This window comes from Sycon ciliatum, chromosome 1, assembly GCF_964019385.1.
Source record: "Sycon ciliatum chromosome 1, ocSycCili1.1, whole genome shotgun sequence".
Classification (NCBI taxonomy): Eukaryota; Metazoa; Porifera; class Calcarea; order Leucosolenida; family Sycettidae; genus Sycon; species Sycon ciliatum.
In genome coordinates this window covers 22,670,725-22,690,553 of record NC_088643.1, presented here as the reverse complement: position 1 = coordinate 22,690,553, position 19,829 = coordinate 22,670,725, and the positions used below count along the sequence as shown (strand labels likewise).

The 19,829-nt window shown below is 49.2% G+C and overlaps 2 protein-coding genes across 3 annotated transcripts in view; one reads left to right on the top strand and one right to left on the bottom strand.

Moving 5' to 3' along the window:
* Positions 1 to 10,835, bottom strand: part of LOC135818423 (negative elongation factor D-like) — a 35,886-nt gene extending 25,051 nt beyond the window's left edge. The window contains exons 1-3 of one of the 2 annotated variants that reach the window (XM_065331798.1): positions 10,496 to 10,835; positions 2,703 to 2,794; positions 1,569 to 1,678 (exon numbers count right to left, since the gene is read on the bottom strand). In XM_065331798.1, the coding sequence (XP_065187870.1) occupies positions 1,569 to 1,678; positions 2,703 to 2,794; positions 10,496 to 10,510 (217 nt within the window). In that variant the 5' untranslated portion in view covers positions 10,511 to 10,835. The remainder of the gene's footprint in view (positions 1 to 1,568; positions 1,679 to 2,702; positions 2,795 to 10,495) is intronic. The other variant, XM_065331804.1, reaches the window with a different exon arrangement.
* A 4,299-nt stretch (positions 10,836 to 15,134) lies between these two features.
* Positions 15,135 to 17,959, top strand: LOC135818412 (frizzled-9-like). The gene is made up of 2 exons (XM_065331786.1): positions 15,135 to 17,654; positions 17,856 to 17,959. Exon 1 carries the CDS (start codon positions 15,728 to 15,730, stop codon positions 17,579 to 17,581), a length of 1,854 nt encoding a protein of 617 aa, XP_065187858.1. The 5' UTR covers positions 15,135 to 15,727; the 3' UTR covers positions 17,582 to 17,654; positions 17,856 to 17,959.
* Positions 17,960 to 19,829: the final 1,870 nt, after the last annotated feature.

Sequence of the window (19,829 nt, the reverse complement as noted above, 5' to 3'; positions counted from 1 at the left end):
AAAAGTTATCTTATAACGAGACTTATCTTGTAGCAGGACTTGCAGCTAAAGGTGAAATAGGCACTGCTACCCTCGATACAACATAAATTATCGATGCTTCAACTCGTTATAAGATCATTGAAAATCTCCAAGTTACTCCAACATAACTCTTCCTTGGATGCAAAGGATCGTCCATATTCACGAATACATAGACATAATACGTTTCCTCTTTCTGCTTTATCCTACGTGTTTTGGCCTTGGTCTTGCATGGTCAATATTATCTTACTGAGGGTTGGCACTCCAGGGACCTGGGCAAAGGGTCGTTATAACGAATTTTATGTACTAACGGATTATGTTGTAACCGGACCTGTAAGCAGTTGTATAGACCACGTTTTGCCAGGGGATTTCAGATTTCTATTTACTAACGGGGTTTATGTAGTAACCGGACTCGTTGTAATGAGGGAGGACCTGTAACACCTGATAAGACGTAACCACAAAGGAACACGGAAAACGTACTTCCTAGCCGAAGTACACTACACCCGCGCTGCAATCAAGCGTGCCAATTTTTCGTCAACTGCAAAAAGTGCGTACTACACAATAGTACCGTTTTTTTTCGGTTGTAAGTCGACCTTTTACGACTTAAAATAGAAGGAGAAAGGGTGGGGGTCGACTTATACCCGGGAAGTATCAGTATCTTACGAAAAATGACCTGCACTGTATGCACGAGTGCACCATGTTTACACATTTTTGCCAGTTTATTGGCCTTTTTTCAAGGATTGGGACGTTATATATATTATATAAGGAATGTTAACATGATAATTTTGTTGATGTGTTAGTAGTGCGTCTTTGGGTGAAAACTTTAAAACGCAGAATTGAGACCTCCAGATACGGGGGTCGACTTATAACCGGGGTCGACTTACAACCGGTAAAATACGGTATGTCTTACACGCTGTACATACTAAGCGGTTTTGACTGCATTAGTGGTGAAACGAATATACCGAATGTTCGAATATTCGTTCGGTTTGACACATTCGAACGAATATTTCTCATGGCGAATATTCGTTAACCCGGTATGCAGAATCATCAGGGCGACTTCAAACTTTCGTAACTTCGTGAATACTTGACCGAATCGCTCCATTGAAAGATCTATCAGCACTAGCAAACTCTCAGCTGTTGTTTAGAAGCCACCCGAACGCAATCCGAGGTCCTGAAGGGGAGGTATGGCGCTCGAACGAAAATCACGTCTCAAGCTCAAGCTGTTTTTTGAGCCTGTGAAAGGCACTTCAGCTGGGGATTTTGGTGAAAAATGACCTAGAAATGATGGAGAAATATATGCCTTCGTTCGGCATGCCTAATAATAGTGACAATATCCAATAAAATGACTGAGAGGAGGGCATGTGATGTCATCCGTGTTAACGAAAGAATATTCGTTCGTTCGTTCGTTAAGCCGAAGAATATTCGGCTACTGGGTTTTGATATTCGTTTCACCACTAGACTGCATGTATCTGGAGCAATCTGACTCGTGCACACCAGTTCCGGTGTAGTGCTCCATGGTATGATTAGCCAGCTGCCTGCTACCTACACTGTACCTGCTTCCTCCAGCCAGGAGGACATTGTGCTCAGTGCATGCGTTGTGCCAAGGAAGTTCTCGGACAGCATGGCGACAACCTCGGTGGCCGAGCCTCCATTCTCTATGTAGCTGCAATGCAGTACGAAGAGTACACATGCGTGCACACATACACACATGCACAGACACATGCACAGACACATACACACACACATACACACACACACGTGTGTGCACGCACGCCCGCATACATACACACATTTCATAGTTTCAGCTGTAAAAATCTGTACTGCAGCCAACTGAGCTGGCCGTACGTGGACAGTTGACAGGTGTGACTAATACAAAGGGTACATAAGTTCCGAAGAAGAGTGTGCAACTCTGGATACCCTTTCTATGGGGTTCGCCGACAGCGAAAACTCACATAATGCGATGCAGTGTTCCCGTAATACATGTACGTTCCCAGCCCGTTTTTAGCGACCAATGGAGAAAGTACTCCAGATAGTAACCCACTCAGCTTACACGAGTTACCAGCACGATTGTGGCAGATATTCGGACTGCGCGCACGCTAGCCTTCGTTGTACGTAGTACAAATCATACTTGGAACACGTGATGTGAGTTTTCATCGCCGGAGACCCTGTATGGAGGGTTGCACACTCTTGGGAGCGGGAAGGAGTGGCAAGTGGGAGAAGCTCAGAAGAGTGAAGTCTTCAATGTCCCTAAGCACATATGGCCGAATACTACTAAATAGTTTTATTGAAAGATTAAAGGAGTGATTTACAGCAAAGCGCCTGCGCCTTGATCGAAGAGGGTGGTGGCGTTCCTGCGGATGTGGAAAACTGGGCCTTTGGCCGAGTCTCACGCGAACCGTGAATTATTATTATTTTTTTACAGCAAAGAAAAGGACCGAGGAACTACAAGCTACGCTATAATGTCCACTAACACCACCAGTTACTTGACAATCTCTATTTGAAGCATGTCATACCTGCTAACCATGGACTACTTCTGGCTAGATCAACTCTTGTGTAATCAATGAACTCATGCGATAACATTGCACGACACTGACCAACGGCACTGGCGTTCTACAACTAACTGCCAATCAGCTCTAGCTCGTCTTCGATGCACACTCCAAACAGCCTATACTAAAGGAGTAGCTTACCGAATCAAGTCATCCGTCACACCCGGTTCAAGGATGGCATCAGGCGCAGATAGCTGGCCGGCAACGAGCTTCAGCTGTTCCTCGGCACCCTGCTGTCATTGTGCCAGACATGTGCACAGACACAGACGGGTATACACATGGACACACACATAATATGTTACGTTTAGTTCACTGTTCCGCCCATGTCACTGGCACCTTTCATGCATTGCTTGCATGCGCGTTTTACATGCCCGCGCCTGTGTGGCTGCACGTGTCGCGTGACCGATGCAAATCACTCCAGATTCCCACGCTGCGCACGTGGAGGCTTGTGGTACTGCGTGTTTCGGTTTTATTGGTCTGGCTTTGTCTACCACTTGTGTTTGCTTTGCAGTTCGCTCGGTGTGTGTTTCTCTTGGAAGTGTATTCCATTCTTGTGTTCTTGCTTTATACGTTGTAGTGGTGAGAGCTGAAGTTGGTTTTCTGTCAACACTGAAAGTGTCCATCTGGGCGTGGTGAAGATTCTTGCGTAGTTTGTTTGTGAGAGTGTGTTCCGAGCATTCTACAACGAACCCTAATCGAAAGTAACATTTCTGGCACCTCCGACGGGATACGCAGTTTCCTCGGCCATGGATGGATTAGAGCAGGACCGCTCTACCCAAGATGGGACCAGTGAAGACAACCTGGACGCCTTGGATGGCTCAGCCTTTGGCGACGAGGCAATCATTACGCAGCGCAAGCAGCTGAGGCGAAGGCTGACACTGTGCCTAAAAGGATTGTCGAGTGAATTTGGCAAGTCGAGTCCAAGCCGCAGGTACCTTGGGAAGGACCTACGCCAGGCAGAGGAGCTCGTGCGCGCCATTGAAGAACTGCTCCACGGACATAGGGAGCTACTGGAGCAGCAACAGGATTCTGCACGCTTGGACGTGTTGGACAAGTGGGAGGAAAAATTCCGAAACGATATTAGCTTGCTGGCTGTGAGCGCACTTCTGGAAGAAACGCTGGATGGAGGTGATGAGTCGCAGCAACACGATGAAAACACCAGAACCGAAGAGGAGCACGCTTTGGAGAGCAGCTCAGGTGCGGGGCGTTCGGATTCTATGCTGGATCTCAACTCATCCGTTGGCCAGTCTGGTGCAGTCTTAGTTAGTGCCAGCAGAGACCTGCAGAACTGGCAGAAGCAGCATTGGAACTGACGCTCCACTGGCCAGGACTACATCTGGTATACAAGGACGCATCTCAGCGCCTCTGCTTGGTGTCCTTTCATCAGCCTCTCACAGCCAGGAGCAGAGGGGAAGTCCTTTGCAGCCTAGCCAGCCACAGACCATTCAAGAAGTAAGTGGTCTTCATGCACCCCTGACATCTGCTGTGCAAAGTGCTTTTCAGCCACTAGGACTTGCTGTATCTACACACAATGTGCCCAATGCATCTAGTGCAGCCAGTGTACAGGTAGCACCCAGTGTTCCCTCATCAATGCCAGTGTTGGCATCAACAGGAACTCTGCCACGATCAGTGCCACCTCAACAGCTGCCTATGAGGGCAGCACCCCCAGTCATTGGGTTTGGATCTGCGCCGCCACAGCCGATGCTGCCCATGCCAATGATGACGTCACTGCCAACATTTGGACATGCGCCAACAGTTGTGAGTAGTACGATGCACCAAGCCAGTCAGCCGCCAAGGATTTCCACCATGCCCATGGCCTCAGCGCATTCAACCCTGAACGTGTGTGCATCGCAGTACGTGCCGAAGACCAGCAGCACCCTGCCTCCGCAAAATTATCAATTTGCGCATTCTGGCTACATGCCACAACAACCGTTCGTGAAGCCTCTAAAACTGCCGACGTTCAGTGGCAAGGCGCATGATTATCACCGTTGGAGAAATTCCTTCCTCCAATACATGGATCACGCCTGCCAGACGAATACAAGATGGCCCGGCTGAGGGAGGCCATTGAGCACAGCACAGCCAAGGATCTTGTCGTGGACCTTCTTGACAGGCCAGGCACTTACTCCGTTGCCTGGGGTGAGTTGGAGTCCTGGTTTGGAGGAGCAGACAGGCATCTAGAGCAGCAGATACGAGAGGTCATGACACAGGCAAGAATTGCCAACGAGCGAGATCTGGAAGGCCTGAAAAAGTATGCCGTCAAGCTCCGCAGCACGATTGCTAACATTCGCACCAGTGGCAGCACGCCGAGTCAAGAGCTGTGCATAATTGCGACGGAAAAGATTCCCAAGTCCATGCTGATCAAGTTCTTCGATAAGCATGGAACTGGCAGCACTGACATAGATGCGTTCGCCACGTGGCTGTTATGTTACATCAAGAACTTGAAGCATGCCATGGACCGGCTTGGGTTGCTCGAGAAGCAGGAGACGCAATCCTAGAGCACTTCGCAACCTAAACCGAAGATGAAGCATCAGACATTGGCAGCGGCCAGTGTCCGCCGGCAGGACAAAAAGTCGGCAGCCACAAAATCTCCAGCACGGCAACAAAAGTGCCGAAAGTGTAACGGGCCACATCAGTTGCGTCACTGCAACGAATTCAAGGCGCTAGGTGTCAACAAGCGCAATGAGTTGGCTAGGCTGCTGAATCTATGTTTGAACTGCCTGGGTGATGGCCATTGGGTGCGAGAGTGTGAGTCAGCTGCCTGCACGGAATGTAATGACAAGCATCACTTGTTGCTCCACACCGAGCGCAAGCCTGCTTCTGACAAGGCGGAGAAGGTGCCACAATCCACAGAAGAGACCACACATCATGGAATCGACTCGGCTGGAGGGTTGCCAATGACCGAAGACGGCGCAAGCGGGTCAACATCATTTATGACAGTTCCTATGCAGGTCATGGACGGGGCACATTCCGCCATGGCGAATGTGCTACTGGACTCTGGCTCGAGCTTCAGCTATGTGTCAGAGCAGCTCGCAAGGCGACTACATCTTATGGGTAACGACAAGGACGTGAGTGTGACCGTACTCGGCGGCAAGGTTCTGCGCGGCCGACGGCGCGTCGTGAAGCTGCACCTTCACCACCATGATAGCAAGGCCACTACTCAACTGGAGGCCTATGTGATGCCCACGATCACGAGCGAGCTCCATGTCACCAATTGGAATGCCGTGCGGAGCAAGTGGCGACACCTATCCGACATTGAGTTTGCAACTGTAGCTCACGCCAAGGTTGACATACTCGTCGGCTTGAATGCCTCTGTACTTCACGTTGTGCAGGAGGAGCGAGTTGGCAACGACGGCGATCCCATCGCCAGACGAACGCTTCTCGGCTGGGTGTGCTTTGGTCCCAGCATACGCTCCGAAGGCCCCAGCAGTCACAGCACTTTCCATGTCGCGGAGGCAACGCGCTCAGGACTGGACACACTGGTGAAGAAGTTCTGGGAACTTGAATCAGTCGGGATGGAGACATCATCAGATGAGTACTTGACACCGGATGAGCGCCAAGCTGAGAGTAACACCCGCCAGTACATCCGTCACGTGAATGGGCGCTTCGAGGTCACCATCCCGTGGAAGACAGAGGAGCCGCCTGGGGTCAAGAGCAATCGAGTTCAAGCTGAGTGTCGACTCAGATTCTTGGTACGTTCCCTGCAGCGACGGCCTGACGTACAAGTCCGCTATGCCAAGGTACTGGAGGACTACCTTCACAAGTCATACATCAGGATGCTGACAGCACAGGAAGAATGCAGCGGTGCTACAGACGGGTGGCTCCTTCCGCACTTCCCTGTCGTGCGAGAGGACAAGGCCACCACCAAAGTCTGTGTCGTCTTCGACGCTGCTGCTCAGTTCAATGGAAGCAGCATTAATGACTGCATGCTGGCAGGGCCCAAGCTCCAGAACGACCTTGTGAAGGTCCTCATCCGTTTCTGTGAGCACCCCATCGCACTGATCGCCGACATTTCGGAGATGTTTCTGCAGGTCGGCCTGAGACCTGAGGACCGGCGCTACCACCGCTTCCTATGGTTCGTGGATGACGATATACGTGTGTTCGAGTTCACTCGACTCGCCTTCGGCATTAAGGCACCGCCATACCTGGCCGGACGGGCTCTTCTAGAGACGGCTGAGAAGTTTGGCGATCAGTTCGACACGGAGACGTGTAGCACCATCCGCCAGCCCCTCTATGTAGACGACATGCTGAAGTCGCTACCAACTGAGCAACAGGCGATCCGGGTACAGGAGCAGCTCCAATGTCTGCAAAGTATGGGCGGCTTTCACCTACGCAAGCGGATGTCGAATAGCCCGGTGGTCATCATGGTCATGCAGTCCATTCCTGAAGAAGACCGAGCATTGGACATCGCGAAGACCTTCACTGAGCAGGATGGGTCCGGCAAGGCGATGCAGAAGGCTCTGGGAGTCTCGTGGATGATCGCTGATGACTACTTCACTTTCCACTGCCGGAGTCCAGCCCCTGTCACGCTTACCAAACGTGGCGTTCTCAGCTGCATGGCCTCACTATTTGATCCCGAGCCGCTAACACCCGCGCACTTCCTGATTGGCCATGCATCAATCAGGGGCGTCACCCGTGATGGGCTCGGGGGGCACGTGCACCCCCCTAAAAAATTCGACCTTGGTTTTTTGCGAATTCCTGGTTATGAAAAGTGTAGTGCTGGTAGAATCTACTAATAACCTGCATGCACTAAAACTACCGTAGAGTCCCGCGGATAAGCCCATGGGCTTATCTGTTTCACAAGGACATTTCGGTGGGCTTATACAAGAACATGGGCTTATACGCGGGCATGGGCTTATACGCCGACACCAAGTAAGTTGTGCTATTGAAAAGTATCAAGGAAGTGAGAAGTACATTGCTGAAAACCACTGTGCAAACAAAAACAACCGATGATTGTCCTGAAATGTACGAAAAAAACTATAAATTATATAATGTGCATGTACTACGTACATGGTATGGCCAAGAGTCCATAATTTATGGACCCTCGGTATGACCTATGTACGATGAAGCTGTGTGATGTTCGAACAAACCCTGGGCTTATGCGCGGGCATGGGTTTATACGCGGGTGGGCTTATCCGCGGGATTCTACGGTAGTTGTACTGCACTGCCGCGATCGCGTGAGTGCATGTAGCGAGTGCATGTAGCGAGTGCATGTACATGACGGATCGTACTAGTACTCTAGTACTACTGCTACTAATTTATTAACTGGTTTGAGGGAAAGAGACAAACGGGAAAAGTCTGAAGAAAAAAACTACTAATTTAGTACGTGTACTTACCTACTACGCGCGTACGCGTGCACGTGTGCGCAGCGCTGCATCCTTTGGCCTTGTACTAGAATCTACACGCGCGGCGGCGTGCTGGGTGTTTGTTTGAAACAGAAGAAATAATTCAGTGTGGTCGCAAGTAAGTTAGTCAGGTCACCACACTTGAAGAGTCATTGGAGCTGTTTCCTCTCAAAATGTCGTCTTCTCGAAAAAGGAAAGTGTCTGGCCAGCTCACTATCACCGAACTTTTTCGTGTTTTCCTGTGCACAATATTTCCTGTGCAAAATTCCTGTGCACCCCCCTGTGAAGGGGTCCGGTGACGCCCCTGCATCAATGACAACGCCCTTGGAACACGTGGAGTCTGACGGCCGTATCAACCCCCGACATCGGTGGAAAGTTCTACAGAACCTCATGCAGCAGATCTGGAAGAGGTGGATGAAAGAGGTTGTTGCACGTGCCAACCTCACCACAAAGTGGCTTAAAGATGCCGTCGATTTGGACGTCGGCACAGTACTGATCGTTGCTGATTCCTCGATACCCCGCGCATGTTGGTCATTAGGCCGAGTAGTAGCGACATACCCCGGCAGAGATGGACGTATCCGTGTGGTCGACATCAAGGTGAGCGGCAAAGTCTACAAGAGAAGCGTTCACCAGCTTGTGCCGCTAGATGTGGCTCCGACCGGTGAGAAGATGGCAGGTACAGCTGCAGTGGATCTGCCTGAGTTTGAATAACAGTACCATTCATAGTATCCTGTCAAGCGTACTGGTTGCATGACTTCAATAGCACTGTTTTCTCGCTGTCGTTAGTTTAGCCTCTCAATAATTATGTCCATGTGTCGTACTTCACAGTAATCATATCTAACCAGTGTCCATGGTTCTACTTATCGTATTCGCTCATAGTCCTAGGTTCGCTCATGAGGGAGGTATGTTACGTTTAGTTCACTGTTCCGCCCATGTCACTGGCACCTTTCATGCATTGCTTGCATGCGCGTTTTACATGCCCGCGCCTGTGTGGCTGCACGTGTCGCGTGACCGATGCAAATCACTCCAGATTCCCACGCTGCGCACGTGGAGGCTTGTGGTACTGCGTGTTTCGGTTTTATTGGTCTGGCTTTGTCTACCACTTGTGTTTGCTTTGCAGTTCGCTCGGTGTGTGTTTCTCTTGGAAGTGTATTCCATTCTTGTGTTCTTGCTTTATACGTTGTAGTGGTGAGAGTTGAAGTTGGTTTTCTATCCACACTGAAAGTGTCCATCTGTGCGTGGTGAAGATTCTTGCGTAGTTTGTTTGTGAGAGTGTGTTCCGAGCATTCTACAACGAACCCTAATCGAAAGTAACAATATATACATACACACACGAACCTGTTAGATGCATTGGAAGGGCCATGCGACAGGCATAACAAGCAATATGTTCCCAAAGAGTTTCTTCAGCAAATTCACGATCGGTCCACAGCGGTAGTTGCGACAGTATTATACCATGGTGCACGGCAAAAAAAGCATTCGACCTGGGGTGTGGGTACCACCGCTCGTCAGGTCTGCACTACCCATGGTCACCTAGTGTGTGTGTGTGCGTGGGTGGGGGGGGGGGGGGGGGGTGGGGTGTTTTGTTTTATACTTCAGAATCACACACCCAACCCGCAAGAGAAAAAGAGAAAGGGAAAGAATGGATAAGAGCGAACTGTACGAGTTGGACACATGATTCCATGGCTACTGGTAAATTTTGAAGAAGACCAAAATGCGGTTGTTGCTGCGACTGGCAGCTGCAATCTATCGCGGTCCTAATTGCAGCCTGACTGAACACATTAACCCCTATACAGTGCTGCCAAATAATTTTCGCCCAAAATCGGACACCGTTCACCCCCAAGGCTGGCCACATGGTGCGAATTTTTCCCCTCTGCAATTTTTTTACAGAGAATTCAAAATATCGCCTAAAACACCATGAAAAATTCGCTTCGTTGCCATGGTAACCCCAGATTTGTGCCTTCAGTTGCGCTGAAAAGTGAAAGTACAGGACTTCTGCATAGGAAAGTAATGATCTCCGACATTTTGGCTGCTTTTCGGACGTTTCCCTTTTCGGACCGGTTTTCGGAAGAGCCTTCAAAAAGCGGACACTGTCCGAAAAATCAGACAGTTTGGCAGCACTGCCTATAGTATCTCATGCTCATGTGTATGTATGTAAAAGAGAAAAGACCAATAAGTTCAGAGTTATGACTATCTAGCTACCTTGGTGGACTGACTGTTAGTCATAACTCGATTCTTGGTCCTTTCTCTTTTGCATGAATACTTTTGGCTCAACAGCCCAGTTTCATATGCATTTGCTCTGCATAATATAACGGCTTTCCTGCGGACAGATACACGTTGTATCAAATGCTGTGTGCGCATTTCGCTGTTTGTTGTACACCATGTCTCACTACATGTAGAGCTTGCTGATGTGCAGGTCAATGCGGACAAGGGCATGCCACGAGTAGTCAGTGTGATGCATGCACATCCCATTGTAGTAAAACTTCCACCAGTGGTATGAACATACTGAGTAGTTTTTATCCATTTGAGGAACTGAAGATTTTCCCGACAACTCGAATGGCAATAGCTCGTGGCTAGTATGAGACAATCACTCACCGGTATGTCCTCCATTGCCTCCCGCACGCCTGTGGCTATACACAAACTGAGCAGCTACCCAGCATAATAAGACAACGCGCAAATGACGCCTTTTGTCGATGAACTAACTTTCTGAACAATTTCAGAATTTCAAATTCTTGAAATTGATAAGGAAGGCTTTTTAGATGTCTTGTTTACAACTTGAAACAAGGCTCCGTAGTCTACCTGGTCTACCGCTGACGACCAGCAGTTCTTCCTCTGCAAAACTAACACTTGCTTCTGCTACATGTAGAATCAAGATAGAGCCCTGGCCCCTGGGTCATAACTAGAGATCGAGAATCAAAAACACTGCACATCGTCATCAAACTCAAACAACATTTTATACTCAGTAAAAATAATCATTGAAACAAGTCATCATGACATCAAGACACAGCAGACCTTACGTCACGTGACATGGGGCACATCATGACGTGAACAATGGTGAAAGACGTCGACGTACATCGACGTGCACGTGCAGGCTATAGGCGGCGCGGGCGCGGCGGCCTAGCGCCCTAGGCCCTAGTGGCGTAGTGCCTAGGTCGTAAATGACTGATGCACCGCAAAGGGCTAATTCGAAGCAGGGAGTCGTCAAGTATTTGACGACTCCCTGCTTCGAAGTACACTCGGCCGATCGGACGTTTACAAACCATGGTCTACATATTTTGGCAAGTATTGCCTTGCCCACATTCAGCCTCAGGTTACAGAAAGAATCCATTGATTAAAATGTATGGATTTCACAGGTTGGCAGTGACAAATAAGCACTTGCGCATACAAAAAAAGTTCAAACCTCCCAAATTCTAAGCATTTTTGCCATAGGAACTCAAGTTGAAGGTGCCCGGTAGAGAGACGTGCCCGTATCTGAGGCGTTAAGAGACGTTTGAGTGTACAGTGAAACCTGTCGACGACCGCTCAAGGGACCTTCAAAACGTGGTCTCTGTAACCAGGTGGTCTCCTTATCCAGGGTCATTTGACTGGAAATAGCATTCCTTGGTGCTGATTTCAGTGGTCTTCTAGAACAGGTGGTTGCTTATCCGAGTGGTCGCCTTGACAGGTTTTACTGTACCAAAACTCAGTCACAGTCAAAAGTGGCAAATAGCCAATACAACATTCAAGTGATAAAAAATACAAGTGCTCAGCAGCAGTGTTGATGGGTCCGGGTATCTCTTTTCACCACTCAGACTGAGCTCGATGAGAGATCTGGGACTCCGTGGAAGTAAAGTAGAATGGCTAATTCTAACAGGTACACTTTTTAGCGTTTTCTGAATCAGGACCAATTCGCGATGAAACTTGATCTTTTAGAGATCCAAGTCTCAGGATTAATTAAAAAAAAAAAAGAGATGGCTTGTACTGTACCGTACATGGAAAATCTCGACTGGCGCAGAAAAACATTAGCGAAAACACTCCCTTCGCTAAAAAATCACCGGCGCTAAAATCACCGGCGCGTTGTACAGATGTACGAAGTAACTTAGTTCAGCACTAGGGCGTAGGTGTGTACAGACCCGGTTGGGTGTTCATTGTGCGCTATGCATGCGCAGTGGACCAATTTTAGCCTCATAACTAATGGCAAACAATCCCTTTTTCCAGCTTCTTCACTTTGGTTAGAACTAATGACTAGCTAGATCTTTGACAGAAAAGGTTTTCGTTTGAAATGCCTTCAGCGCCCATTTCTTAGTGGAAATAGCAGAAAACACAATAGGGTCCTGCACATTCAACACCCATTAGGTTCTACGGGATTCTACGGGATTTCGTGCATCTGTACAACGCGCAAAAGGCTTATATCTCACCAATTTTGAAGCCAATATTCCAATATTTTCCAATTTTGCAGCCGATTTTTGAACAATCACCTGATTTTTGCAGCCGAATCTGATGTATTTTTCAGCTGAGCGAAAAGGCGAATAGGCGAAAAAAAAACGGGCCGATTTGGGAAAGCCTACCCCCCCCCCTCCCCCCCCCCCCTGTTCTGTGTTTCTCCCCTGGTATCAATGGCAGACATCAGCAATAAAAATTCTACTATCACTCTCGGATCACGGTACGTAACTATTTCGGAACTTGTGAAGTGAATAAGAGAATGAAACCGGCTGAAGGATTGAAGGGCAGCCTTACACAATGTTAGACAGCTGTATGCCGTGGTCAGGCTGTGAGCTGATATCAAGTTTAAAACACTCGACTTGAATCGGTGGTACTATGCATGAACAAGTATTTTAGCATACTGTGACACAGAATGAAACAAATACTCTTTTGATACTTACATGTAGTTAGCCTGATCGCGTTCAAATTGTCACTCTTTGACTTCGAGGAGTTTCGTTTTTCTGAAGAGGTGGCCTTATTGGCCTCTTCAGAAAAACGAAACTCCTCGAAACTCCACAACCTCATCCGATGGGAGAGGTGGATTAGTTCCGAAGAGTTTGGAATAGCTACGTCATGTGTACATCGAGATTGTCGATCTGATCGGACATCATTATTGCCATGACAATTCCACTGAAAAACTCTAAAATTATAGGAACCGTTCTATTGGGACACTTCAACTAGTCTCTTTAAAAATTAAATTTTGTTTAAACAGTTGATGAAGACAATTCGAACGAGCTCTTAGTGCAAGTTGTAAGCTATTCTGAAATCTGCTAAAACCCATCATTGTGACGTCTTTCGCATAACTTGCGGCCTCTATACTCACATCTCCGAATCCTGACAAACAACACAACTACATGACGTATACGCATGCACAGTACTGCTAAACGAAATCCAGCCACATCACTCAAGTTTGCGCCTCGCACCATTTTGCAGCCCGTTGTTCGCGGGTCTAGGGCTGCGCAACACCCGGCGCGTACTTGAGCGGCGCGACTGGATTTCATTGTGCAGCACTGTGCAATTATTTGTAAGTGGTTTGAGAGTACTCTTTGTGCGCGTACTGAGCACTCTGATTTTAGGGCAGCAAGTATTACCTTCAGTGGAGGCAGGGTGGAAAAGAAGATGGATCTCGGGACAGATACCCTGCTCCGTCAATCCCCGGGATTCAATCTTTTTTCTGAACCCTGTCCATGTCCTCACCCACTTACTGAGCTTGAGATGTGGCGAGCCCTTACGTGGGATCATTTCCAAGTCCACCCAGAGTTTTGGGATTTCAGGGGGTGTCGGCCGATGCCGGGGCGGGCCATAGCCAATTGAGTCATCCTTCCCCCACTAAGATTCCTTTTCGGAGCCTACGGTATCTCTCCCCTCTCCCGGGGGCCGGGGGGACCCACGTGACCAGTTTTGGTAGTAGCAGTGAGCCGCAACAACACGTACAACTTACTACTTACATGTAGTAGTATTGACCACAGCATGCTGGAGTCACAGAACACATCAGAAGAAATATGTCCTGCTGGAATTATTTTTTTTAAAACGTTAGCCAAGTAGTTCCTATCGCCGAGTCGAGCAATCAGGCAAATGACTGACAGTGACTTACATGTTACTGTGTATTTTAAGTTCCCCAGTACATCTTCTTGGCCAGTTGAACCCGGCCCCTGTGCTGAGGCTGTTCGTCACTGACCCGTTTGGCAGGGCCGGATGACCCTCAATGGGTAGCTTGACACCTGGCTACACAGGGGATTGTGCTCACCGTGTGAAGATACGATGAAGGTTTGGCACTGGCCGACTCTCAGTTGTTTCGAGTCCCCGGGATTCGATCCCCCATGATATATGTGTGTGTATGTGTGTGTGTGTGTATGTGTGTGTGTGTGTGTGTGTATGTGTGTGTGTGCGTGTGTGTGTGTGTGCATGCATGCGTGTATGCGTGCATGTGTGCGTGCATGCGTGTGTGTGCGTGTGTACGTGCGTGCGTGGTGGGCCTCGATTGTTCAGTGAAGCTGCACTGCTCCAGACGTGTACTGTCATGTCACATGTCTGTAACATGTACATACATGTACACGATTGGACAAAGCTTACCTGGCTGGTGAGTCGTGACATGAACAAGGATGGTTGAAACAGCTAGCTGTCCGGCCAGGAGTTCAGTCATCATGATCATGTAGATCCAGTACGCATTGACTGTGCTTTAGTCTGTAACTGTCACATAATTATACATCCGATATCCTGGGAAGAGTGGGATCCCAGCAAAGCACTGTCCGAGCATTACTAGTCTGCACTGTACTCCGGTAACACTTGCGGTCACGTATGCAGTGGAAGGTAACAGTGATGATGACAAGGGACAAGTATTAGTTCTGTCTTCGTTTGCAACAACATGACAATACAATCATCACGGCCATGTGTACAAAAATAGCATGCCCGTTATCATGGTTATCGTTACACTTACACTTTTTTACAATATAGCCGATCCCGAGAACATAGCATGCAGCACTCGTAGATCTACTCAGCGAAGCAGTCTTTGAACCGTTCAGTGCCGGTTTGGTAACATGTTTTTTCACTGAGTATCTCTATCTGGCTTACAATACAAGTCGTAGATCTACTCGGCCTGACTCACTACCCTACATCATACTTCATAGTGCATGGCGATATGGCATCACTGGATCGTGACAAGCCATCGATCCCCTTGTAAGTGGGTGTCCGTCCACCGCAGAGCGTTCATGAATTCACTCTATAGCAGCTGGACTGTCAAAACGAGCTCGAAAACACACACGACCTGACGAGACTTGAAGGGATCTGTTTTCATTTACAACGTGAAGAATTTTTTCGCAGTATCGCTGACCAGCAGCTTGGCAAACTTTGAAAATCTCAACCTACTGCACGCAGGTGTCTACTTCAGCCTGCCGGAGGAAAGCTTGTCGACTCCAAGACCGTACCGGTGACCTAAAAGCGCGGATGGAAGTGCCTGGAGCGTTGGCCGTGGACGAGACTAGGGAAACGCGACAACGAATGAGAGACGAAACGCTCCCTGGGGCATGTCCGCTAGTGCTTGTTCGGCTTGGTAACAGATAGAAAACTGACTTTTGTAATTGGCCGATGGGCTTCTCAACTCTCCGTATTCATGGTATTCAAAGGCCGAGTATAGTGCTCTAACATCGACACCCGAAGAATCCCTGCGGCCAGAGTTTTGTGCGGCGGATTTTGTTTGCCCGGCCTGCGCTGTTGAGCAAGCAGGACGTGTCCATGTTATTCGAGTCCTCGGCAACGGCGGGCGCGCATAGAGCCTATCGTTCGTGCAGATCGAAGATCATCGGTAGTAAAAGTACTGCCTCCGTGTCTGCGGGGGTATAGTCATTGCAGATCTACGCCGTTGAAAGCATGCCAACATCGAGGAAGAGTCATGTAAGAATAAGAAGCACACGTGCACAGAGTGCAAGGACAGGCACGATGTTGGTGTCTGACCTGTGCGCCGGTAAAGTGGAAAGGCGTTTATTCGGGCTGCTGGCTGTGTACCTGCTGCTTGCTATGGCTGTGCCTGGTGCCGCAGGAACAGAGCATATCTGCACACCATTACAGACTGCCGATGGAGGCGCCGAAGCGTTGTGCAACGGTCTGTACAACAGCACTATGGCGTACGTGAACGGCACTCTGCGGCGGGCCGTTGTCGCCGAGCTCAATCAGTTCGCCGGCATCATCCTGACATCGTCCACGTGCCACGCGCACATGCCGCTGTTCGTCTGCGCGTCTTTCCTGCCCGTGTGTCGCAGCACAAGCAGCATGGCGGGTGGGATTTCGGCGCACTCATCCGTACTCTACCCGTGCGACGAATTCTGCTCAGCAATGGAGTTCTCCTGCTCCGACCTGTTCGTCGCAAACCGATTTGTTTGGCCGGTGCGGTTCAACTGCAACGACACGACTAGGTATCCGAGGAAGGCGGACAACCGCACCGACTGCCTAGTACTGCCTCCTCTCCCGCCGAGTGTGGGTCCAGTGAGCACGACGTTGATCCCCGTGACAGCCAACATGTCCGGAATGGGATCCCGGCCCTGCAATGGCGACTACTACTTTCAGGCGGAGAACCGTTCGTTCATCACGCTATGGATCGCCATCTGGTCTGTACTTTGCCTTTTGTCGTCGCTTATCACGGTGGCCACGTTCTTCATGGATCGAGAACGCTTCAACTACCCGGAGAAGCCAATCGTATTTCTCAGCCTCTCCTACAGCATATTTTCGTTGGCATTCATTGCAAGGTTAATTGCTGGAGATACAGTTCTGGTGTGCTCTGGCTCTGAGCTGGTCAACGCTGGCACCAACTCTGGCCCGTGCACGATCATCGCTCTGCTACTGTACTTCTCATGGATGGCATCGTACAGCTGGTGGCTGGTCTTGACGCTGACCTGGCTGCTGGCTGCCGGCTTCAAGTGGGGAACAGAGGCCATTGCCAAGCACTCCACACACTTCCACATCATTGCCTGGGGTGCTCCAGCCCTGAAGACCCTCGTACTCGTGGCCACGGAGAATGTGGATGCGGACGAGCTTGCCCGCGTCTGCTCGGTTGGAAATTTCAAGAAGTCGTCGCTTCTGGGCTTCGTGATCATACCCATCTCCGTCTACTTGGCAATAGGAACGCTGTTCATTATCATCGGCATTGCGTCGCTGATCCGAATACGTACAATGATGAAGGACGGCGGCCGCAGCACTCAGAAACTGGAGCAGCTGATCGTGCGCATAGGCATCCTGTCTGTGTTTTACACTGGGCCGGCCAGCGTGGTTCTCGGCATCTATGCCCACGAGTATGCCGACCGGGATCACTGGCGCACGCACTGCACCGAGCCACTGTGCCGACCAGGCTGCACAGGCACGCACTGCGATGCTCCGATATTCGCCGTCTACGTCGTCAAGTACTTCATGCTGCTGGTGGTGGGCGTAACGTCCAGCGTCTGGATTTGGTCGGGCAAGACGGTCGCGTCTTGGAAACGATTCACGCGCCGCCTGTGTCGCAGGAAGTCGCGCTCGGCGGACCTGCACTCCCGACGCGTCAGTCACCTGTCAATGGAGGGCAGCTACGTGCGTAATCCAATGAGACACAGCAATGGCGGTGGTAGCGTCAAGGTGCACCGGTCGCATGGCGGCGGCGGTGGCGTGAGCAACGGTCGTCCCTCTCAGGCACCACCGGTGCACAGCATCGGGCGCGGATCACAGGCGCCAACCCACAGTATCACGCAGGTATGAGAATATGTAGTGACCCACGCACAGTGTCACACAGGTATGACAACTGTAGTGACCCACGCACAGTGTCACACAGGTATGACAACTGTAGTGACCCACGCACAGTGTCACACAGGTATGACAACGCCGGTAGTGACCCACGCACAGTGTCACACAGGTATGACAACGCCGGTAGTGACCCACGCACAGTGTCACACAGGTATGACAACTGTAGTGACCCACGCACAGTGTCACACAGGTATGACAACTGTAGTGACCCACGCACAGTGTCACACAGGTATGACAACTGTAGTTGTATCCAACTGCTGTACCACACTGCCTTTTCTTTTTTGCTGCGCTATCTGAGAAGCAACTTGAGCGAAGTGATTCAAAAATACTGGATGTAGGAGAGATTTTCCAATGGATGACTTGGTCATTTACGGTGAAGTGAATATTTTCTTCTCTTTCTTTATTTACAAGCGTGTGCACTGTACACCGGGACAAATGAATAACCAACGCGAATGTCTTTGATTGAGAACTTGACTGGACGTATCTGCTGGTGAGCATTATGCTGTGAACGACGGCGATGACAGCTTCTGACTGAACTTTTGGCGCTATGCTCCTACTATAAAGACAAAGTTTGACCTTATGTAAACAGTTTCCTCTGAGACAAAAATGCGATAATACTCATAAAAAGGACACACTTCAGGCTCATTACAAACATCTTGAAAGTTTTCGTCTTCACAAGTATACTTTCAAGCCTTCTCATCAGGTGAAATACAGGCAAGGGAAAAGGAACAGGAACAGTGGATTAAATACAGTAAGAAGGTGGTAAAACAGCGCAAAAAGAAAGAAAGAAAGAAAGAAGATAGCTAAAGTAAACAGCGAAAATTGCAATAATGACACAAAGGTGCAAATGCGAGAAAACTCAATAAGCGCGACATGTAGTGCAACAACAAGAGACAACCACTGGACATACATGTAACTAACGAGGTTTTGACGACCTACCTAACAGCCTAAGTGTGAATTTGATTTGTTTCTGCTTGCAAAGGTTGGGTTTCCTTGTGTGGATGTATACAGCTTCCAAAACATTCAGCAATCTAGCACTGCGTACACGTGACACAATCGAAAAACAATCATCCGAATACACAGCACGACAATCAGGATGCTCAAACAAATGACTAGCAATGGACGACTCATACTTATCAGAACTAACATCAGAACAATCAGCATGTGCGGTGGACACATCCGATTTCACATGGCTAGTCGAGTGGACCCTAGCCGTTGCCTCTGTCTGTGCTTTAGTCGCTGCCATCGCCGCCGTTGCCGATCTTGTTATTCTTCTGGTTGATGCGGTTCCTGTCACTGCCACGCACGTAGGTGTCTTGTCCGGTTGTTTTTCTGGTGGTCTAGTTAATTGTGAGGTGACGTTCCTTGGTGTTGATGCCGCTGCGTTGGACCATCTTGTACCAGGATGATTCTTTGCTGGACGTCCCCTCCGTGGTCGAGTGGATCGTGCGTGTTGTGGAATAAGGTGTAGCGGTGCGTGTTGTCGGATGCGTGCGTCCAGATGTTGAAGAGTCCTACCTACAGCTGTATACATCCACACAAGGAAACCCAACCTTTGCAAGCAGAAACAAATCAAATTCACACTTAGGCTGTTAGGTAGGTCGTCAAAACCTCGTTAGTTACATGTATGTCCAGTGGTTGTCTCTTGTTGTCGCACTACATGTCGCGCTTATTGAGTTTTTTTTGACCTTATGAATTGCAGATTACCTTATCATCATGTAAGATCATGTGTTGTGTTGTCTTTGGTGAGAACGCAATTGTACATTTAGAAAAGCGATCCTGTCAGCTTTTCTATTATTGTGTTCACATGGCAGGAAAAACGACATCGCTATGCTACGTAAGTTTCTACGTAAGGTGCTCGGTATTTCACTTAGGCTACGTAAGTCTCTACGTAAGGTGCTCGGTATTTAGAAAAGCGATCCTGTCAGCTTTTCTATTATTGTGTTCACATGGCAGAAAAAACGACACCGCTATGCTACGTAAGTTTCTACGTAAGGTGCTCGGTATTTCACTTAGGCTACGTAAGTCTCTACGTAAGGTGCTCGGTATTAGATCTACCAACGCGTGGTAGCCGTGTGCTGTGCACGTGCACGGCAGACATTGTGTTCAGTGCATGCAGTCCGCGGATCCGTGTTCGGATGTGCATGCGCGAGGAACTTCCTTCTTTGGAACTGCTTCTTGCATGCATGAGCTGTTTCGGATA